The 23939-nt window shown below is 38.3% G+C and overlaps 1 protein-coding gene across 2 annotated transcripts in view; it reads left to right on the top strand.

The window, feature by feature from the left end:
- SLC25A36 (solute carrier family 25 member 36) overlaps positions 1–22741 on the top strand; it is a gene marked incomplete at its 3' end in the record, with an annotated part of 29461 nt that extends 6720 nt beyond the window's left edge. Inside the window, exons 2-7 of one of the 2 annotated variants that reach the window (XM_082003382.1) lie at positions 3790–3960; positions 8618–8695; positions 11402–11502; positions 19074–19140; positions 21570–21859; positions 22551–22741. In XM_082003382.1, the coding sequence (XP_081859508.1) occupies positions 3790–3960; positions 8618–8695; positions 11402–11502; positions 19074–19140; positions 21570–21859; positions 22551–22741 (898 nt within the window). Of the gene's footprint in view, positions 1–3789; positions 3961–8617; positions 8696–11401; positions 11503–19073; positions 19141–21569; positions 21860–22547 lie in introns of both variants that reach the window. The other variant, XM_082003381.1, reaches the window with a different exon arrangement.
- Positions 22742–23939: the final 1198 nt, after the last annotated feature.

The following is a 23939-nucleotide window of genomic DNA, read 5'->3' as shown; positions in this document are numbered from 1 at the left end:
AAAATCCACCTGTGTTATTGAGAAGAATAAATCTAATAATTTTCTAACTCTTAAAAAAAAAAAAAGGTTTTTCCAAACTGTGCTACTCCGTAATTTGTGTTAATCCGCAAACTAAAAAAAACTCCCCTTTACTTTGAGCCAGTGAGGAGGGTAGCAGGAATGGTGGTGGCAGCAGTCTGATGGCAATTTGTAAGAACACTTCTGCTAAGCTGGAGCTGGTGGCTGGCTGTTAATGGTTTGCCAGGACTTGGAGCACAAAGAAGTAGCTGTCTCTTCCACAGTATTTCTAGTAGTGTGTTAAATAAGCAAGGCCAGAAATATATTTCTAAGTAAAATACACTGTCATTGATGCTGGTGAGAGAACAGTTGGCATGCTTCTTAGAAGTTGCTTATTTATACAGGGTGCATAGTTATTGAATTGTCTCTCTTCTTTGTTTACCTACAAGCTATGTTTACTGACAGTTTCTCATAAACAGATTTTTGTCAGGCCTTGCAGTGTTTATCTTGAAGTTCAAGTGAACTAGATAAATCAGTGTAGTTCCTGGATCATGCTTTCATTTAGTGGTTCAGTTCAGACTCAGTGGATCTTGTGACTACTGAGCAAGGTCTGGTTCTTCAACATTTGGGACTTTTACTTCCACTCCTTCAATTCCAGATGCTTCCTCTATTACATGGGGCTTTTTGAGGGCTGGGAGAATGAAATATTGTATTTTGACAGAAGTAGAAATTGTGGATTTTGCAAAGACTTGTTTGTGAGCATTACAGAACCACATAGCACTATAAATCCTCTGCTTTCTTCATTTGTAAGAAGCAATTTGAGATCTTGAAGATAGGGGCAGAGAAGAATTTAAATCTGAACTATCAATAGTTAGTAGAAAACATTCAAAAATATTCTCAGGTTTAGTTGAGACATCTTAAACAGTGTAAAGAAAAAAAACCACCACCACAACAGTAAGAAACTGCCAAGAGTGATGATTATTTGAAATTACTTGAATGGCAGAATGTGGTGCAGGTAAAGAGTGCCCAGTTTTTAAAGGAAGGCAGTTGGTATGCTGCTTCCTTATGATGCGTGTAAAAATAGTGCTGGCTGCTGTTATATCAGCTGGTTATCACTGAACGATGCTTGCTGCAAGAACAGGTATTCAGTAGCTGTATGTCTGCCCTCTTTCCTAGTAATCTAGTAATCCGTTGCTGAATAAAGTATTTCTAACCCATCCACAGGCAATGCAGTCTGACAGAAGTGCTGTTGCAGTCAGGCCATCCCTTGTGGTGATTTGGGGGTGGTGCAGGGGAGTGGGCAGGACGCAAGCTCCCTCTCAGTGTTAATCTTCAACTTTGGAAAATTTTTCCAGTGCAAGGTAGCTGTGGAGCCAGTAGCATTAAAGGCTCCAAATTCCAAGCCCTGGTGAAGAATGCAGGCCAAGTTTTTCCTTCCTCCTTTCTTTTTCCTTCCATAGTATTTATGTCATTGATATAAACCATACCATGTGCTTTCTCTTGCTATTACTCTTGCTTGAAAACAAGTCCTCATGTAACCTGTCCAAAATCAATGCAGAAGGATCTATAAAGGGAGTAGGCTCAAGGGGATCAGAAACAGAGAGGTTGCAAGAAAGGAAATAAACTCTAAAGCCAACTTCCTACATTGCCTGCATAGGCACATTACCATATAGCAGTGTCTCCTGCTGCACTGCGGGAAACACAGTAACTTACTGTCTGTCTTGAAGATGGTCAAGCTGTAAAACTCCATGCCAAGTTGTTTTCAGGGCTGGCTAACCTGTGGTTCTCATGCGATATTCATGTCATGAACCTTAACGTGTTACAGGCTCCTCCTGCTTCCAGCACTGGCTAAAATAAATATTAGCACATCTAGTCTGTCTCTTCCTGCAACTCTTATTTTAAAAAGTATACCTGTAGCTTACCATTAGAAGAGTAAGCAAGTGAATTGCTTATTCAGAGATGTTTGAAACATGCTACTCTTAAAGGCTGTATCAGTGCGTTACTGCATGTATACGGCACACGCTGTGTGTGCAAGATGTAATGGAAGACTGCCTTCCATCTTCCTCTGAGAACACTTTTTACAGACTGACGAAGCAACTTGATTTCTTTCCTCAGTTAAAACTTGGAAGAGAGTAGACTTCAGTCTAATGTTGGAGTTAGGGGTGGGACAAGATGCCTTTAGGCTTAGTAATAGTGACCTCTAGGTCACTAGGTTTAAATGGAGCATTAAGTAAACATCATCAAACATTATCCTACTTTGCAGCTGTTTGGTATTGTCAGTTCAATTCATACAAATTACAGATTAGGTTTTTAGGATGCAGTGCTGTGCTAACAACTACCATTATTTCTGGTATTCTCTGCAGCAGAAGAGAGTCAACAGACTAAAAGCTACCTTCCTGTGAAACTTTATAGGAGATCTTGAGTCTTAGCTATTATTCCTAATTTGTACTGAACTCTCCTTTGCATTTTGGAAGCTATTATTTAAAAAACACTCTTGAACAAACGTTACAGCTTTTTTTAAGGTTTTGGGGGTGTTTGAGCACCTCATGATACAAGAAAATAGCTGATAACTGTCTTGTCAAACTCAAACACCAGCTCTAGTTGTTGCATCAGAGAAGAGAATGGTGAGCCCTTTGACTTTAGTGTGGATTTTATTTGTGTGTTAGTGGATTTCAGACCGAGTTGTTAGTAGCATTAATTAACACGCTAATTAAATCTGGATTTTTTTTGTTTGTTTGTTTTCAAGGGTGTATATAGAGTCATGGTCATAGTTTTAAGAAGGGTATTTGGCAAGCTTAAGAATACTGACTTCAGGAAAGATTCAAGGGAAGCGCTTTTTATAATGGTATTGTCAAGGAATTTGGGGTTGTCTTTGGAATCAGAGTTTGTGGGTTTGATATTTTTCCCCCAGAGGCTGTATGTGATCGTAGTTAAACAGATAGGAATGTAGATATTAATAAACCAGTTAAGAACAAGCACCAGAAGAATCCTCTGAGCAGAACTGCGAAAAGGCACTGTGTTCTTGGCTATGTTCTGCTCTAGCAGAATGGGAGTAACTCCACTGTCAGCGCAAGTCATGCATGGCTTGCCTTGGCTTGCTCACAAAAATGAGTGGCAGATGGAAGCAAAGTCTGCAAATTTTTACCTGCTTAGCCATTTAAAGCTCTTTTGTCTTCCTAGGTTGTACTCTACAGTATTCTGTACTCAGAATCTAGTTTGCCTTGCTGTAACGGGCAGAACTCAGGAAACACTCAGAATCATTGCTTTCATGGTACAATGCCCAAAATACAAATGGAGTTTTGAAGATGTCTTCATAACTATTTTAATTTTACTAAACTGCCACACCACAGTTTTTAATCAGATTTTACATGTAGTCCTGTGTGCACAGCGCACAAATCTTTTCTACCCTTAAGGACTTTTGGCACCTTGTTTGTGGTCAGGAGCATACTAAACATTCAAAAAAAGTTAAAATTTACCTTAAGAAGTTAAACATTTCAGATACTGAGCTACTTTCCAGAACTGATTTGAACAGCGTGTACCGAAGACTGTGCACCTTCACTACTTTGGGAAACTTTATTTTTGTCTGTTTAAATTTTCACTCCATGTTGTGGGGTTAACAAACTGACTTAACAGTTTCCTTGCCTTCAAGGGCAAATAACTGTAGCATTGTCATGCATGCTCTGGTTGTTTCTTCACCTTTTGCAATTTGACTGTGAGTATAATGTTAATTATATGTGAATGTATCCTTCGGTTTCTTTGCAGTTAATGTGATGATCCTATTTCTTTTTTCAGATGTGGAGGTACTGTTGGTGCAATTCTGACATGTCCACTGGAAGTTGTGAAAACACGATTGCAGTCCTCCTCTGTGACTCTCTACATCTCTGAAGTCCATCTCAACACTGTGAATGGTGCTAGCGTCAATCGAGTAACTAGAGTTTCTCCTGGACCTCTCCATTGTTTGAAGTGAGTATACATGTTACTAGGGTTTTCAGTTCATTTTGGGGAGGGAGGGAGGAAGGGAGAGGTGTGTTGGACAAATCCATATGAAAGATTCAGACTCTTACGTCTGTCATGACGCTACCATGAGATGACTTCCCATATTTTACCTTTTAACTGTAAGTTTCACATTCCACTTTCCTGAGTGTCCTTCATGTTTTAGTTTGTATGTTGAATTAGCCAGAGCATATATACCCTGTACAATTCACAGCTCCAAACTCTGTCACCAAAACTTACTGGGAAAACTATAATGCTTAATGGTCAGACTGTAGTTTCATCCTGAAAAAGTGTTAGTATAAGACTTTTTAAACAGTTTTGTGTCCAAATTTTAGATTTTGCTGAATATGGAGGGCAAGAAGCCCTATGAAAATTAACTCAGCTTCTCAGTCTCTCAACTTTCATCACGCTATACCCTTCCTTGCCCTTCGGTATCTTCTGGTGGGTGTGTAACTGGTAACACTTTTTTTTAGCGCTAATAAGAGATTTTGGCCAGATTTTGCCATGATCTGTGACATTTTGTTTGCACAGCACCTCACTGAAAGGGGACTGCCAATTGCCTTTCTGCTCCTTGCCACCAGTGCTTGTGATGTTCAGTAGCCGGCAGGAAAGTTGTATGGCCACAGTTAAACTGCTAGTACAGATCACAGGCATGGTTCGCTTCGCTCTGGGGGACTCAAGCTAGCCAGTTATGGGGAGGTAGTTTCAGTATTTGTCTGTTGTGGGAGCTTTCCTCCAGAAAGGACCTGCTACTGCTTCTTATGTTAGAAAGAATTTGATGAGACTCAGACCAGCTATCTTCTATCCCCAATTAATCAGTGAGAAGTAGTTTGTAGAGACCCCCTTCTGGTAGTTGCAGTGTAGGATTTGGGCTTAATCTGGTTAGAGGCTAGGATTTGCTTAAATGGAGGTTGTACCCAAATAGGTCCTTCAATGGAAGATAGTTCTTATCGTGGAAGTTTTGATTCAGAGCCTTTTTATGTATAAGAGTCTGATGGGTGAACAGGTATGTGGAAAGGAAGGGCTCAGGTCAGAAGGAGAGCTCCATCCAAATCATTTGCCCTACTGGCTTCTCTTGATGGAAGTTGAGCCCTTCACCTTCTTCCATAAATGTTTGGTTGTGAATTTATCTTCTCTTTAGAAATTTGTCTGAATCAACAGCAGGATGAACAGATGTTTGTTTCATATGCCCCTCTGCTAGAAGCCTGCTATGCTTTAAACCCATCCATGAAACCTCAAATAACATGGTCTTCCCAGGAAGCAAATTCAGACTGAGGTAGAGGTAGTCCATGATGAAATTCATTGGTAGGGCTTGTTTGTTTTTTTAAATCTGCTGCTTAGAAGTTTGTTTGTTTGTGATACAAGAATGTGTATCTTCTGCTGCTTTTGTTCTTTGCTTAGGTGTGTTTTCTTGCAGGTCAGCATGAAATAACTGAAATGCCAAGGAACTGTTGGGTTTCAAGTTCTTTAAATAAAGTGAATATGAAAAAATACCAAATGACATGGCAATGGACTGTGACGATAAAAATATGTAGGTGTAGGACATAATTATTCTTGGTGTCTGCTGGTTAAGAGACCAGGGCTGTTTAGTGGGGAGATCAAACTGGATCCCTCTGTCACTGTCATGCCTTTACTGTCACTTGGTATTTTCTGACTCGTAGATGTCAGGGTTTGGTAGTCTTTTATCATACCAAATTTAGTGCAGTGCTCCAATGCTCAGAATACTCAGTCTAAACGCAGGGTGAATCAGGCAAATGGTGTCAGAATTTCAGTTAACTGCCTGCTGCGGAATCACTTCTGCATCTTAAGTATCATCAGAGGTGACTTCAAAGGCATGTGTGTCAGGAAACAAACTCAGAAGAACTGGTGCAGGTGCCTGCATTCTCTGGCAACAAAAATGAATTCCCTTATACACCACAGATATTTAAGAATATCCTATTGCAGATGCCTCTCACAATTAACCTTGCTGCGTTTAAACCTGGGGTCTTGGCAATGGAAGACTGGCCTCCCAATGCAGACTCCCCCATGTGACATAAGCTGGTCAGCTGAGGCCATACAGAGCATTTGTGCTGCTCTTCCAAGCATGGATTTGCCATTTACTGCTTTCAATAAACACTGCAGGCTCTGGGATCTGCTCTTTAATGTAAAAAGTTTGTGTCTTATTTTCAATGTAGGCTCTGGAACTCCTCTAGCTGGTGTCTGTGAATGCAGAAGAGCATCAGTAACTATTACCATTATAAATCCTGCTGCAACCTCTCTCTAACTCATTGCTGCTGTGTCAAGTGTTGGGACATTACAGATCCAGAAGAAACAAACAGACTTCACTCCTAAGTTTCTTTTAAGACACTGACGTTCCTGCTGCTTTGTATACATGCATATGTTATATGTGCATATATACATATGTGTAACAGATGATGTTGTGGTGGTAGTGATTTTTAAGTAGTGTTTTAAGTGGATGTTAATTGGGTCCAGCTTTGCTGTAATCTGATGCTGTGCCCATGCTGAGCTCTTGAATATGGTAAGATTTTTTGAATAATTGCTTCCATAAGTGTTAGAAATGCTTTCAGGATGACACACATGTCTAAGTAATTTGTGTTTCAAAGTGCTTTTGAGTATGTGTTCAATACTGCAATTATTGGTGTGAAGCAACTCTACAGACATAGTGAAATCATATCTAATTGTTGTGGACATGAAGTGAAGATGTTGCTGGACACACTATATGCCACCGTTCCTAAATTGTGATGGTAACTGTACAGAACCGCCATTTTATTTTTGCTCACTGAAAACAAATGTAAATTTTCAGTTTGATTTAGCAGCAGAACTGTGGTGAACCAGCTGCTGGAAATCAGAACAAGTTTGGAATCTCCTTCAGTGCTATAGATGGTTTTCACCTGTTTGTTCTGATAATAAATTCCAAACAAAGTAGCCATTTATACAAGGGTAGTTTGCTTTGAGTAATTGAATTGTCATTCACCTGCATGTCTCTTTGAAAAAGAAATATACATGGGAACTATTTGTGTGTATTGGCCAGTGTTTCTAAATCAATAAGCACAGAGTTCTGTTTTGCAACATCTAGTGCAGTAGTTAAGAATTAACTTTAAATCTGGTTCTAAAGCAATTGCTAGAGCAATTTGCAGTGATGGGATGCAGATAGTCCTTGTTTCTCCTCCCATGTCCTACTATATTTTTTTAAAATACTGTGTCTGATTAGCATCTAGATTGTTGGGCAGATTGACTTCACTAAATCTGACTATTAATGGATATCCTCTTACTGTGTCAGTGTACTTTGCTGCATAGTGGTTTTCAGCTTTCTAAAAACCACAGTTACATGGGATAGGTATTCCAAAAACTTAACTACTAGCAATGCCTCATTGGAGGTATTAATTCACTGCTTATATCCCTATGTTTCTCTGAAAATCCTACAGAGATGGAAGGTGATAGCCCCCTGCCACCCAAGCAAGTCTTTCCAGAGCTGTGTTTATAGTGGATGTGGTCCCACGAGATGTTAGGGCTGTACTATGGCTGTCACTCTTTGCATTGGTTACACTCCTTGTTCAGTTAAGCTCAAACTTAAGTGAGCCCAAGTTAAGCTCAAACTAGCATGAGGTGGTAAGGTTTGTCTTTTCTGGAATGAGTGGAAAAGGAAAAACTGCCAGCTCTGCAGCCCAGCAGCAGTGCCTGGGTAGCAGCACACGGGCAGCGGTTCAGAACCGGTAGGAGGGAATCCCTCCTAGCCTCAAGGAAGGGCCACTTCTTACATGCAAGGTTTCCATTTCCTTTTACTGTAGTCAGAATAATCACAGTATCTCACAGAAAGAATAAAGCTAAGAATGGGTTCCTAACTGAATGCTTAGTGGATTGAAATCATGTATAGGGATGGGGAAGGCAGGACTTTCAGATAAAAAGGCTCTTTTCCTCTAACTTCTGGCACTTAACTTGGTGTACTGCTAGGAGTCTTGTAGAATCAAACCAGGGTAGCACATGCGTAGCCATGTTGAGGTTTCTGTCTTTGAGAAGAGTAGATAAGAGATTGTAAAAGATGTGCATGGCTGGACATGATAAGCAGTAGAGCTAACATCTTGTGAGCTGTTCTCAGAAGGCATATGACTTGCTGTGACTGAACCTTGATAAGTTTTTCTCCTGTCCCCTCCTCTCTGGCCCTTCACTCCCTGTCTCTCCCACCCAATAAACATTGGGAGCTAAAGGGTGATGAATGTAGAACAAAATAAAATATTTTTGGCTCTTGAACAATCTAGAACCTACAGGAGTGTGAACATTTCCATGCTTAGATTTTCTCCCCGAAAAAAGGACACTTTCTTTAACTTCTGAATAACAGGTAACTCTGTGTATGTGTGTAGTTCCTATCTTTGAGGTAAGTCTGTATTGACACCATAAAGCTCTACTTCTGCATCTAGTCCCTGGATTTCTAGGACATGCCAAGCAATAATGGAATTTTATTTTACGCTGATTCTAGGAAGTGACTAATCTTTTGTGGTCAGCCCTGCATTGTCAGTTATTATGAAAGTTTTACAAAAAGTAAAGCTTAAAATGGTGTAGTCGTGGTGGTGAGTGTGTTCCTTGATTTTGATGTGAATGTTACGATATTGTTACTTTTTTTGTTTTCTAGGATGATCCTGCAAAAGGAAGGTCCCCGTTCTCTGTTTAGAGGACTGGGTCCTAATTTAGTAGGCGTTGCTCCTTCCAGGTAAATTAAATAAATTTGAAATTTTGGTTGCTGTACGTTATTCGCAGGACTTAAGATTTATTTGAAGTGAGTTTTTTGCATCTCAAGCTGTAAATACTTAATAGCAAATAACCTTTGTTTCCTGGGGTTGTTTTGTTGTCTGAGAAATTGAGCCACTCTGCAGCTGTAGTCCCACATCCCTGCAGCAACTTGCTTAGCATTTACTATTCTATATGCTGCTATAATAGTATTTACTGCTGTATACTATCCCTTATGCAGAGTTTTGTCCAGTTAAGAAGGAAAATGCTTAAAGAGTTGCACATGTAAACAAGTTTGTACCTTTGAAAATACAAAGGTAGATTTAGCTTTCAGTTAATCCATCATCTTCAGGAAGCAATTGTATGACTGTAGCCTTAAAACACTGGGTCTTTCTTCCTGAATTCTGGTGAAGCACAGGCTACTGTCCCCCTGCAGCAGGAAGCCTGTTTAGAAACTTCAAAAAGGGCCAGACTAGATAGGATGACACGCACACAGAGCTGTCCCAGAGGAAGCAGATCCAGCAGTGGGCTGGACCCCAAAGGGTACTGGGGCAGTGTCAGAGTGTGCAGCGGATGAGGATGTAAATCTGATCTAATTGGCAGTGGTATTGCTGCTGTCAGTTGCTCCACATTGGCACAAATGCTTCAGCTGCTTGGCTGGTGTTGGCGGAGTGACGTGCAGGTTATGCCCGAGTTTGAATTGATCCTCACATATAAGTGTTAGCCAAAGTTCAACCCAAAAATAGGAGCATGCCTAAGGAAGAGTATGGAAACAAAGCCATGTAAAAGTAACATAACTACTTAATTCTTGAGGAGGCTATAGTCATCTTTTGGCCCATTTTTATTCGCTTCTATTCTGTTTAAGAGAAGTGTCTTTATGCAGAGCGAATATGTTCCACAAAGTTTTTATTTTTCCCTTACCTTAGTGCCCTGCTTTCATGTTGTGTGGTTTTTTTTGTTGGTGTGTTTTGTCTGAACAGAAGATATTATTATTCCTGTCTCCTGCAGGAGACGGGACTTCCCTACCCATTTGGGGGATATCTTAACTTTTCTGGTTTCAGGTCTTTGGATGCTTCTGAAAAATTTTATTTCATTCAACATTGATTTCTTTTCTACTTAAATCTGACAGATGAGGTGTTGCTCTGTATATCCTCTGCATAAATAAGAGAAAAACATAATTCAGGAATTGAAGTACCTTTATTTTAGCAGAATTTTTAAAGAATTAGGAATACTTGAGATTGTCTGATCACTAACTTAGCATTGCTTGTTGGAGCAGATGAAGTAATTCCAGCAGCTTAACTTAAACTGAAAAGCCTGTACTTTTGTTTGAGTCTGGTCTGGATCTGAATGTTCAACCTTGATTTTTATCTTTTTAGCACTAATTTTTATACAGCAATGAATTCCATTTTATAAGCAACTATCCTCAGTGAAAAATATTCCTAATTGCAAAAAACTATATTTCTTTTCAGTAAATTTTATGTTATATTTTCTAATTCCCTTCCCTTTTTCCCCCCAGGTGAAATACTTAGGTTGTTTTCCCCCTCATGCCCCATGTTCATACTAAAAATGTCAACTTGGTATAATGTGTGAAGTCTTATAAATAAGCACATCCTCATTCCCCCCTGGCTGACTCTGTCTTCATCCAGTACTTCATTTCAATTAAGCGTTAGCTAAGTGGATTTAACAGCAGCTCTTTGTTTAAATAAGCTGTAGAGAAGCATGTTTCGTAATACATCCAGTATACTTAACTGAGTTCAGATTCCATTTTAGACATTACACCCATGAAGCAAGCACTTTATCTTTCGTTATAATAAAGAAAAACATGTTTGCACAGCTAATGAGGTTAATGTTCTGTTCATGAAAATGTGCATGTTCATTTTTTTCTCTTGTAGAGGGTTGTCTGTAAATTTAAAAAAAAATGAAGTAGAACTTTAAATGTGAGTTTTAGATGTGCTTGAAATAAGGCTTTTAGCTTTAATGAATGAAAACATGCCTTTTTCCTAATGATATTGACATGCTGACTTTTGTCTAGCTTTGTCTTGATACCAGCTCGCAGACTTGAATGTAGTACAAGTTTACAAATATTTTTTGTAGTGTATTCAGAGGAAAAAAAGCTATTTCTATTTCAACATAGGACTAAAGAAACAGCTGTTCTAGTAATTAAAATATAAATACTTATAACTACAAGTTACAATGTATGAATATTTACATTTTATATGCTAGAACAATATTCTAAATATTAAGTGTGCTGTTTGGTTTTAAAAAAGGCAAATACTTGCTAGTTCTCTTGAAATTGTAATGCTGTTGAGCTGAGTTTATGCCCATTAGTACAAATTTGATCTGTTATTAAAGACATACAGAATTGTGTAATTCCACTTAGTTCAGCAGTGTTGGGCTTCCCTGGCTAAAATTCCTAGTGTCACAAAAATCACTGTCATGTTTCTAATTATATATCCTTCCCCCCACTAACTGTTAATCAGAACCGTTGTACAAGGAAAAGTTGTAAAGTGTACTCTGTACCCCCCATCCTTAGAATAGTCCCACTACTTTGCAAGCATTATTCCTTGAGTCGTTTCCTACTTAGGAAATAAGACTTGAACCGAGATCATCTTCAGTTAGTGAAGTTAGTGGCACCACTCATAAGGGTATCAACATACAAAACATAACTCGGATTTTGTTCTAATTTTAGAGCGATATATTTTGCTGCTTACTCAAACTGCAAGGAAAAGTTGAACAATATTTTCAATCCAGATTCTACCCAGGTACACATGATTTCAGCTGGTGTGGCAGGTAAGGATCTGTAACTTTTTAGCTTCATTCTAGAGTCCTATCTACAAATGAGAGGTGGAAAAAACAAAACAAAACAGAATATGTTCAGTGATTGAGTGGTCTCTTTTTGTGGCGGTTACCTTCTTTGACCTCTCATTAAACAAGCTGTTGGGAGAATATGTGTGTGAAACATTGCACTTAGTGTTAATGAAGATCTTTAACCCTGTGTTTGTGAATAGTCTTTTGTAGGAAAATGTGCATGTCTGCTTTCTTGATTGTAAATTCGTGAAATGTAAAATGAGAACTTTCAAAACAGTAACTTTTTGCTCTGCAAGCTATAAACATTGTTTGCACTGAACTCTGGCTTAATGCTTCCTAATCTGTTTTTTTAATCATCACTTTTTCTGTTACAGCTTTGTATATCTGACTTATTTTTGTCTGTTTGAAATATGCCTACAGATTTTTGTATAAATTAGATGTAATACCCCCTCCTCTTTTTCTCAAATACCAGGCTGTGTGAAGTTTGCTCTACCACTAGAAGTGACATGGAAGAGCAGATTTACGTAGTTTTCATATATTTTCATCTCTGGAAATGAATACCGACTTTATATCTGCAAGTGTAACTTTGGTATATTTTAGCAGCTACCAATATTTGTTGCTTGATTTGTATGTTCTGTGCTTTGGGATCATTAACAAGGGGAGTTAAAGGCAACTGAGCTGAGTTATGGTCATGGACTTGTGCTGGGGAAATCAAAGCTTGGGCTGGCAACACTGTGCCTGTTGTTGCCTGTGTCTTTCCCACACAAAACCAAATTTTCCGAAGTGTTTTGTTTTTTTTTTTTTTCCCTGTATAGGCCATAGACACTTCACAGATGAATTCTGACAATTTGATGGTAGCCTGTTGAAGTTTCTAATTCCTGTCAAATTTTACAACCGGTGTATATAACATGGGTACTAGCAATCTGAAATGGACTGCCAAAGGTGATGTCAGAGTAAGGAGTAGAATTTGTTTTCTATTTAATACTTGCTAATAATCTGATACAAAGGAATTGCAATATAGCAGAAAATTTAAGTGACATTAGGTTTGTACTTTAACACACTGATGCTCATGTCTAGCACATGAGAAATGTCATGGCAGTTTTTAATCATCTGGCTTAGCGATATAAGGAGCACCATTTTTGTCTTAAATGGGCAAAATAAGGTGCTCAGATGACACAGTATTTTTTTATCACCTGGAAATGTGGTTTTTTTGTAGGTAAACAGCATGGGAAATGAGATAGAAGGGGATTTCATGAAAAGTTTATCCTAAGCAGTTAATTGCTCCAGAAACCCTAATTACGTAATTAGTTTTTCTTGTCTTCAGCTCTTTGTCAAGGGGATAAAACTTGTCTTCAAATTCAGGGTGTGGGGAGGTACAGGTAAAAGAAACAAGACTATCCTCAATTGAAGACAGCTTGCGTAGCTCATGCAATGCTGCAGACAAAGATTCAGAGTGTTCCTTTGGAAGTAACTGCCCTCATTCCATAATGAAAAGAACATTTATGGAGATGTGCTGTAGTGACTTTTCCCAGATGCTTGCAGACACAGACTGTAGTTTGTCAGGGAGTTCTGTATCTGCTTGTTGACTTGCTTCCCTTCCAGGTTAGTGTTATGCATTTGTACTTATGACTGGAGGAGACTGGGGTAAATGTATATGAGCCTTAATTGCTGCTTGACTTTATGTTTGTATACCAGCTTTAATACTGAAAACTTCTGTGGCTGTTACCTTTCTCACACTTGCCTAGTTCTGCAGTTGTTTTCTTAAAGCATATAGCTGGGAAACTGAATGCCCAGTGCAGGTTCACACTACAGGTCACAATTTTCTTTCACCTGAAATGGCTTGGCACTGTATACTACAGATGTTCTCCAGAAGACCTTTAGAAGAAGGTTCTTTGACAAACAATTTCTTCATACTCGTTACTGGTGGTATTCTGATTTATACGTGAAGGACTGTAGCTAAAATTAACAGTGCTTTCTTGGGAACATGCTAACCATGTTTTTGTAATTTTAATATATTTCAGAAAATGCACTTAAACCAGCTATTAACAAGGTTTGTATTGCTATCTGATGCAAATCAACTTAAGGAAATGGCAAAATAACAGGGACACGATCAAATGTGAGCTCTTAATTGGTTGGCTTAAACAGGTTAACATAGAAGATCACCATAATATTTGCTTTGGAACTTAAGATTTCGAGAGTGGCAAGGGTGGATAAACACTTCTAATAATTAGCAAAAAATAATTGGTATTGGTTTTTTCTTTTGCAGCTGCCAATGGTTTCAGTAAGGAATTGAGTAACTCGGTCTTAAATGAGGGATTTTTTTTTTTTGTTGTTTAGATATGGCCTCTCTGTTACTTAAAGGCTCTAATACCTAATGGATGTGAGGTGGTGTTTGCACTTACAAAGCTTTTCCTGTAGGTTGCAAAATACAATAATGATGCAAAAATGCAATTTTAAAATGAACTATAACTTAGTGTTGTATGAACTTCAGTCAACTTTAAGTACTGTTTATTTGTATCATATGATAATACGTAAGTATCTCAGGATAGACTGATGTCATTGTTAAGTAAGGGTTACTTTATGCACATGGCATTTTTTGTGAGTGACAATCTGAGGTATGGTGTTTTAAGCATTTTTGTTTGGTTTCAGGCCTGATTCTTCCTTCTCAAGATAAAACCTGTTTTTTGATTTATTAAGATTCTTTTAGTAGTAAGTTTTATCCCAAGGAGGATGAATTATGCTTCATATTAGTAACTGATGCCTTATGCAATTAGATATTAATGTTTTTCTCTTGCTGTGTGCTAGCTTCCAGCATATAATTCATGTCACCTTCATAGTTAAAATATCTGTGTATTGACATGAAGAAATACTTGTCAATCTTTTTTACTTATTACTCAACATATCACATAGTTACCTTTTCGCCAACTTGGACAGTGAATATATCTGAAGCATACTACAAGAATGAGAATGTTTGCTTGTGTGACGACAGTTTATCTCTCTACATTTCACAGTTAGGCAAAATTCTCGGATTCGTTATAATCTCTGCCTTTTCATTGCACTTAGTCTCTTTTGCCACAATGGAGAATAAAAACTTCTGTAGAGAACTGGATGAAATGCTTGATTCCTGTATGGCTTTCTGATTTGCCTTTTTAATGATTCATAGCCTCATTCAGACAACATGGTTGCAAATCTGCTGCAAAGCTACTTTGCTTTTTATACTATTGCTGTTCTTTGTGGAACTCTACTGGCAAACCAACCCAAGTGTAGATTTATTATTTTTATTACAAATGAAAATTTGGGACCATTTTATTACTTATAGGGATACCATACTTCTGTAAGTTTTAAGTAGTATGTACACAGTTAAATGCATATTTAGCTGATTACTGTTATTAGTTTGATTTCATAAGGCATCTGTCTTTTGCAGTGCTAAGACAAGGCTAGCTTTTTTTGAATGATATTTAGGAGTGGGGAAGAAGGAGGGTTCACTTGTAAATTTGGTATATAGGTAAGTATTTGGAGATAAAAAATGGAACTGCTGCAAATGAGCAGAAATTTCAGTACTCAGTGCATTTTACACAACTATTTTAATATCTGTGGCCTGTTCTGATTATTTTTCTTTCTTTTTTTCCTAAACTTTTACCTGAAAACAGTTAGATCTCACAATAACTAATTCACAAATCCTTCCAATGGGATTCGATTTGTACACATGTGTCTGATGAGGTCACTGCTTGTTGTTATGATACAGAAAAGCCTGTGTCTATTTTAGGCATTTACTGTACATTTCTCCCGTGAAAAGAGTGAGATCGTGTCATCTCATGCTCCCCATCCGCAGGTCACTTCCTGCAGAAATATGGACTAACTTAAACCTCGTGAGTACTGAACTGAGCGTCTCTTGCAGCCTCTAGTGTAAGAACCACACATTGGGTTTGTAATATCTATTAAATAAAGAAAATAAAGGGGAATTCACTTTCTTTATCTTGAACTCAAATGATGCGCATTGTGCAAAGACATCAATTCTTAACTCTGCGAAGAGTTATTTTTTTCTGTGCAGCTCAGGGAGAGGTGGAAAATACCTTTCACTGATAGCTGCAACTTTACTTAGCTCTGGCTAATTGAATGTCCTTAACTGGGTTAAACAATGCCTTTTGTTTTATTTTCAGTGTCCCAGAGCTGCCTTTAAAATGCTGCAGCCGATATTCTGTGTTGTCACATTATTTCAAAGATCTCTTTTCTTTTTCTTTTTTTAGTATGTATAAAAACTCCTTTCTGTCTCTTTGTTTTCTCTTTCGGTTTGTTTTTGTTTTACTACTTTGGATTTTAATTCAGCATTTCATATTCACATGCGTCTGTATCAATTACATTGGCTTATAGATTTAAAAAAAAAAACCTAACCTTTGAAATGTGATGCATAATAGGAATACCTGGGATCTTACCTGTCAGTAGCTGATATAGCTCAAAAAGTAGATTAAGATAATTCTGTCTGAAACTGGGATACAATTTCACAGAACAAAATAAAACATAGAAAAGTACAGGAGTTTCTGGTATTGCCAAATTGATCTACGCTTCTAATGAATCTGGAATCTTAATCTTTCTTGAGGCTACAACACACTGATTAGCATTGTAAAGCACTATAAAGTTCATGAAGACTTCTAAAAAGTAAAAGGAGGGGAAAAAAAAAAAGGAAACAATTGATAGCTTCATAGTAGTTGTTGAAAGCCCTTCACCTTTATTTTTTTAACCAGGACTTTTGCTACAGATTGTCTGTATTTAAAAAGAAAAGCTTATCTTATCAAAGATCCCCAAATTCTGGATGTTTCATGTTTTGGAGTGCTTTCCTTGGTGTCGTATCACTCAACTCTTAATTTATTTTTCTTCCACTAACTGTATTTACTACATTACCTGTAAGAATTGAGCTGTAGTTGTTCCATCCTGAAACCTGAATTATTGAAGGCTCTTTGATTTGAAAGCTTTGGTTCGAACTGTCATGCTATTTAGGCTTATGACCACCCTAGGAAAAAAAAAGGCTATGCTGCTAAGTGTCTGATCCTACTATTGGGGTGCTATGCTTATGTAACGTTTAGAGCAACCTGGGGAGTACAAGTTTGGGCAGAAAAAGTTGCATTCTGTGCTAACTGTGCTTCACTGGCAATTTCCCATATACTCTTCCCAGCCTGCCTAGAAGTATCAGGCTGCTGCTGTGGGCAAATGTAGCCACTACTGCCACTCAGACACTGCCTCTGATCTCATCTATGTGTCTCCGGTTCCGGATTTAGGACCTACAGAGACAGTTTTTTGGGGTTGGAATAGGAAGGAGAAAGGGCTGGCAGATAATGCTGTAACATAAGGTCCAGCAGTAACAAAATTACAAAGCATGTAACTTAAATAGGAATGCAGAAGACTCTTTGTGTCTTGTTCACTGCAGCCAAGAACTAGGAGAGACTCGAGCTAATTTTGTTGGGGTTATGTTTGAGGGAAGTCTTTGCTGGAAAATGTGTTGATAGGGGAAGTTATTTTCCCCACCTTATTGAAAAGCCTTTGTTGCAGTCCTGTGCATTCCTAGTGCCCTTGACGGCACTATAGGTATGGAAAGATTCTGATTTGAAGTAAAAGAAAATTAAATCTTTCTTAATGCTAGCATAAAGAAAAAAAAAGGCAAGAACAAAGTTTCCTTTCCGTGTAGTTCAACCCAGGGTCAAATGCTGCTGCAGTCAGTGGGGTTTCTATGGCATTAAGTGACAGGTCAGAAGGCCTCTGGCTAGTTGAACTGTAGAACCTTTTTTGCAGGTGTAATGTGTTTTAAAAACATCCCATGCCTTGTTATGGCAAAGTAGTTCCCTGATGCTTTGAGTTTTTACAAAATTGTTTGCCTACATGAAATGCAGATAAAAACCATCTTTGGCTTGTTAGGATTTCACTCCATCATATGAAGGACATACAGGTACCTAGACATAGGAAAAGGAAAAGCGCAATGTATTATTGCGGGGAGAAGCCAAATCCAAACCTTTATTATCTAACCAGTGGATTCACAGGATGTTATTTAGTTAAAAGGTTTGAGTCAGTTTAAAAATCTATTTTATCAAAAGATTAAGCTGAAGTCCCTAATTTGGTTTTGCTGTTTTGGCACGGATATATAGCTAAATCTCAGTAGCTGCTAAACTTCATAGTGTGTCTTTAGAACTGTAACTGAAAATCCTAATGACCTGTTTAAGATTTGGGGTGGGAGGTAAAATAAACCTTAAAACAGTTAAGATCCCCTGGCATTTCTCTTGAATATTGCAGTCATTTGTGTGCAATGTAAACCTAGATTGTGATTGAACAGAAGTAACATGTATGCAAGCAGTTCTGCTAAATATATTTATGTAAGCTGTTAATGATCTCCATAAACAAGCCTATTGATAGCCTGTTTGTTGTATAAGTATTGTGCACCAGATGTGCACTGAACAAGATAACTGTTGCTTTCCCACAACCCCAGTCCATTCCCTTGCAGGAGGGCAGCATGTCTTTGTAGTTATATACAAGTGATGTGTGTCACTTAGAAAGCAAGTGTCTAAATTTATCATCTCTTACCTGGCCATGTTCCAGCTCTTCCCTTTTCCTTTTCTCTCCTGCAGACATGTCACCTCATTAATGGTGCACTTGTGGTATTACAACTCTAGATGGTTGTTTTTTTTTTTTTTTTTTCAGAGCTGCCTTTACTCTGCTCTTTTTCTCTCCACAGTTGTGCAGAAGTAAGAGTGATTCTTACTTCTTCTCTTTTTTCTTTTTTTTTTTTAATTTGTTTCCTTTTCTCTTTTTCTTCCTTTTCTTTTTTCTTTAGTGGACTGAAAATCAAAGCTTTAACCCTAAGCCCGAATAGTTGCTGTCTGTCTGGATAGTTAGACGTCATACTATTTACTTTAACAATTTAAACATGCATATCCTTGTAAAAGTATTCCTGGGCCAACCGACAATCTCTGCTTTAAATACTAAATAAAACATTAGCACTCAAATTAAACTGCTCTTTATAGTTTAGTATTAAAAGGTCTTTTAACTTACAGTAATACATGCCTTTTAACTGCACCAAAAGTAGTATTTATTCAGTCTGCATGCTTTTAAACTCGGATTGTATTTCAGGTAGCAAATTAAATTGACACAATGTTTTATACCATCTCAAATTACGATAGCTGTCTCTACACTGCATTCTTATTGACATGTTTTCCAAATTGGCTAATATTAGTCTAGCTAGCTTTGCTGTTCTGTGGTGTGGTGTCAAAACAGGGTTGGTACAATTAGATAGGCAGAGAAAGGTACACAATTGGGTTTGTTTTATATGGGGCATCTCTTGCTAAGACTCGAACTTACTCAATATTAATGTGAAATTAAAAAGTAAGCTAAATGTTTATTGGCTGTATGGATTCATAAAATATCAGTAAAGGGCTTCAATGGGTACTTTCTAAAAAATCAGTATAGTCCGAGTTTTTGCATACACTGTACCTTACTGTGTGCATTTCGAACTTAGATGCAGTTGCTTTTATGATATTATCACATCTAACTTTTCTTTTTAAATATTTTAGGTTTTACTGCGATCACAACAACTAATCCCATTTGGCTAGTAAAGACACGGTTACAGCTTGATGCAAGGTAAGAATCTAAATAAGAGAATCTGCTAGTGACGATGGGCAATCTCACTGCTGTGGTAAGACTTCACTTAAATGTTGTGAATCTGTTCTGCATCCCAAAATGGAATGATTCTTTAAATATCCAACATTTCTAATTAGAAAATTAATGCTGATCTATCTACAAGTTACACTATCATTTTTCTCTGTTCTAATCTGTCTTCTGAGGCATGCTTGAGGCACTGTAGTAGACTGGCCAGCAAATTTGGAATGGATTACAAGGTTACAGTCTCATTTAAATAACGTTCTACCAACCATATGTTTAAATTTTCCATTACAGAATTGATTACAGAAACTGTTTATTATTACAAATCTTGTAATGAGGTATAATTTCATGCAAATAAGGAGGAATAAAGACTATATTCTCATATATTTTAACTGTAGGAGGAGAGTGATATGATGCAAGTGTCTCAATGCAACTGTCTTGTTCATCTTAAAGACTTTCTGGCTGAAAAATTAGCATGCAGTGTAAAACTTCAGCCATCCTAAATACATTAATGAGCCACATACTCCTATTTTGGAGATCTGTTTGACTTTCTGTATTAAGGGCATATTAGCATTTTTCCTCTTAGCAGGTATATTGTCAACTGCAAGGTGACCATAGTAAATATATCCCAGAACTAGTTTTACCGTGAGATATTTTGTTACGCTACAATATGATTGCAGTGATAATTCCATGACTAATTCCAAGGGGGTTTTGTTGCTATGTGCAACTTACTTATGGCATCTTGTGCTTCTGCTTGTTTTTTACTGATGAATCAGTTAAATTGCTTAAACTACAGGGCTTTAAGGAAATTAGTGAAAATTATTGATTGGTTGTGCACATTATTTTTGTACATTATATCAAGCACATTGTTGCTGTGGGAGACCTGAAGAAGGAAGTACCTTCTATCTTTGTGTAGGACACTGCAATTGTATATTGCATTCTCAGCTCTTCTAATTAATTTTTTATTAAAGGCATAAAAACACTTGGCCTGTGGGATTATCCTGGCCTGATCTTGTTACTGTTGAAGTTCTCAGAAATCCCCCTGATTCCAGTAAGAGTGGGCGAAGGCATGTGTTTTTGTTTCTGAAGTGAAATTGCTTTGGCCTTCATGGCATTGTTGTGGATCTTGCACATTAGAAGAACAAATTCTTACAGCAGTCTGTGTCAGTGCACCCGACCAGGTACCAGGGATGTGGGAACTGGGGTGCCCCTGGAGCTGGCAGCTGTAGGTCCAGCAGCTCTTCTCACCAGTAGTTCTTTGACTCTCCTCTTTTCCCTGTCAGCAGATGAGCGCCAGCCCCTCAGTCCATTGCAGCATCTGCCACCTAGCTTACTCAAGATCTGATTCACAGCCCTGTGTGCCCACTCTTTCTCTTAATTGTGCTTGGTACCTTTTTCCTTGCTGTCTTGACATTGCAGGTTCAAACCATCAAGACTTAAATTCTGCCATCTAGTGATGCCTCATTCTACTTGCATAATAGCTACTGCTGCTCTCTGACTTGCTTTGACAGTATCCATATGAGTTACCATAATTTCTTACAAGGTTATTTGCTGTTTTACTCTGTGTGACTTGCTCACTCAGGAGACCTCTGCTGACAGAATCTCTATGCTTCAAGTGCCTGCACTTGCTGCTGCAATGAAGCATCTTTTCTATAGTTTTGTAATGGTTTTGCATAGCTACATACTAAGTATTTCAATACGCACAAATCAGTAAGCAAGCTAAAAATGGGAATGGGAACTAAAAAACAGTGGTAGATACAGTCATGTCTAATGAGCATTTTCCTTGACATCAGCAGTGGCTTAGTTGAATCAAATAAAAGCTGCCTGTGTTGTATCGGTTGGTATGCTCCCTTTGCGTATCCTAGTTGTTTGATTGCTGTAAGATCTGCTGTTTGAACTCTTAGCCACTGCTTCCATGTTCATATGCCTTATAGCCATATAACCATAAAGGCTGTACTGCAAGACCTGCGCTTCTGGGACAGGATGGGTAATTGCCATGCTATGGAGCTGTTTGAAGCAAAGTTTAGGGGAAATCCATTCTCGTGCAGAAGAAAATGGTCATTTTTTTATGAGTCACTGACATTTACAGTTCATTTGGGAATCTGTTTTCAAGCAGTGTAGTTCTTTATTCCATAAGACTTGGAGGCCTAGAGCTGTGATACTTGAGTCACCATATGAAACGAAATTTGGCTTGGATTCAGTGTAGTGCTTTACCTGTGTTTAGTGCTGAAGGCCTTTGAGGCTGTCACTCCAGGATCTCTGTGTTCTTAAATGTATCTGAATTAGACCCCGTCAGCCTCAGTGTGAGATGTTTCCCAAGTCCTGTTGTCACTCAAGCAAAGCTGTTTAATTATTTTCCGGTCTCAAGTTGCACCAGTTTGATGTCTGTCTTGCTTTCTCCTTTTTAGGAATCGTGGAGAAAAGCGAATGAGTGCTTTTGAATGTGTCCGAAAAGTTTATCGATCAGATGGTGTTAAAGGCTTTTACAGAGGAATGTCGGCATCCTACGCAGGCATATCTGAGACTGTTATTCATTTTGTTATTTATGAGAGTATTAAGAGAAAACTACTGGAGTATAAGACTGCTTCTGCCATGGACGATGAGGATGAATCAGCAAAAGAAGCTTCAGACTTTGTTGGAATGATGATGGCTGCTGCCACTTCTAAAACTTGTGCAACATCAATAGCGTATCCCCATGGTAAGTGGGGCGGGTACAGCTGAGAGCCTGAGCCAAAGTGATCAAAGGGAGTCTTTAGTGATATTTGTGGCAGACTTTTGCTCACTTGCTCAAGAGCTATTTCTTTGTCTAGAGCTTTTCACATCGAGTCAACGTGAGTATGGTATTCAGAAATTGGAAGTAGGCAATGTTTATGTTTCCAAAGGATTTTCCAGGGTATAACCCAAAGTACTTAAGGAGAAGATCCTCTTTCACTTGGAATCTCTCCCGTATACTCAGCAATTTCACATAACTTGCCAGCAAGTTCTTGTCCTCCTTCTAGGAAAACAGGCTGTCTAGTTTGGTTTTGTTGCATGTAATTTTCCTGCAAAGTAGTTGTGTATACATTAAGTGTGTTAATGGGTTGAGTACCTCATTAGTGGCAACTTTCAAGCCAAAATATAAGCCCAAACAACAGTCCTTTTCTGGATTTTAACTAAGCGAATGAACTTTCCTTGCTTAAATATCCAATACTGCCAAAAATTTAACTTGTTTTCCTCTTACACGTGCTTGGTTTGCTTCTCTTTGACTTCCTCCTTTTTTTAGAGGGTTCTTCTGAGACTGAAAACTTGGGGACAGAGAAAGGTTGTAATGTAAAAATCACTAATTGGTTTCTGGGAACGATAATGAAAAGTGGTGAACATAACCACATGTGGTTCTCTTTGTGCAGAAGTTGTACGAACAAGACTAAGAGAAGAAGGAACAAAATACAGATCTTTCTTCCAGACATTGTCTTTGCTTGTGCGAGAAGAAGGATATGGATCCCTCTACCGAGGTTTAACTACACATCTGATCAGACAGATTCCAAACACAGCTATCATGATGTCAACCTATGAAGTGGTAGTCTACTTGCTTGATGGATAGCAGCGTGACAAGGCTTCCTAGAAGAAGGTGGAAGACTGAAAGACTGGAGTGGACCACTGAATGTCAGTGCCAATGTGGTGGGCAAAAGGAAAGTTGTATCAGGAACATGCAGCTATGGACAAACAGAAGGTTGATTGTGGGCATCTATGAATAATTTTGCTGCCTTATTGTATGGTCTCTTGGCAATGTGACAAATGGGAACTGCCCCTTAGGGAATGCATTTATACATCTTGTAATTCAAAATCATTACTTTCTTTTCATCTGTTAATCTAAACAAGGCCATTCGGTCATCTTCAGAGACCTGATGTGTGAGGGAGGGGGCATAAAATACATTCTTGGGCAGCCTTATTCACTTCTTCTAGTGATTGCTCTCAACTATGTCCTTTTTGTTCTGTTTTACTGCACAGTAACCTGTTGGAAGAATGGGGAAGACAGTACTTTCATACCTTTCCATACCTGAAACTTCCATTCACTTGCTCTGAAGATTTGTAGAGACTGAGGTAGTAGTCAGTGTGTAAAGTTTTCCATGTTGCTACCTCAAGACAAAATATGGCGCAGGGACCCAGAACAGAGTTATTTCTTCACTTAAAAGGTGATACTTGTTTTTTCTTCGAAGTTTGAGCAGTGTTGTTGTAGGTTAGTGAGAGAGGGTCTGATTGTTGAACCCTTCAGGTTCTCAATCTCTCAGTATTGGTGTATGTGGATTTCTAGTTCTGCTGCATCATCCTTTTTCTTCTCTGGAACTTTCCTTCCTTAAGCAAGAGAGACCTAACAAACACTTTCCTGTATCATCAGTTTTCCTTGCCAACCTGTTAGGTCACTCATACAGCTAAGGAAGAACTTGTTGAATGCTACTTCATAGCCTTTTAAAGGTTTCTTAATGTGATGAGATATCTCAGCTAGTCTAGCCTACCATTTGTGAAGATGGGATTCAGTCAAATAGTTTTGTGCTACCTGAGAACAAGCTGTATTACCCTAGAATGTCTGGCAAAGCCTGACTTGGATTACCAGTATCTGTATGGGAGTACAGGGGGAGAACACGTATCACCATGGCTAAGGTGACCAGAAAGCAGAAAGCTGTGGAAGTTGCGATAGATTTTTTTTTTTTTTTAAAATGCAGACAGCCTCTGTGCAGAATGATAAGAGAAAATTGTAATTGAGACTTTATTGTAAGCATTCCCCTTGATAATTGCTGTAT

This window comes from Phaethon aethereus (assembly GCF_964289735.1).
Source record: "Phaethon aethereus genome assembly, chromosome: 9".
NCBI lineage: Eukaryota > Metazoa > Chordata > Aves > Phaethontiformes > Phaethontidae > Phaethon > Phaethon aethereus.
This window is presented reverse-complemented; position numbering and strand designations above follow the sequence as displayed.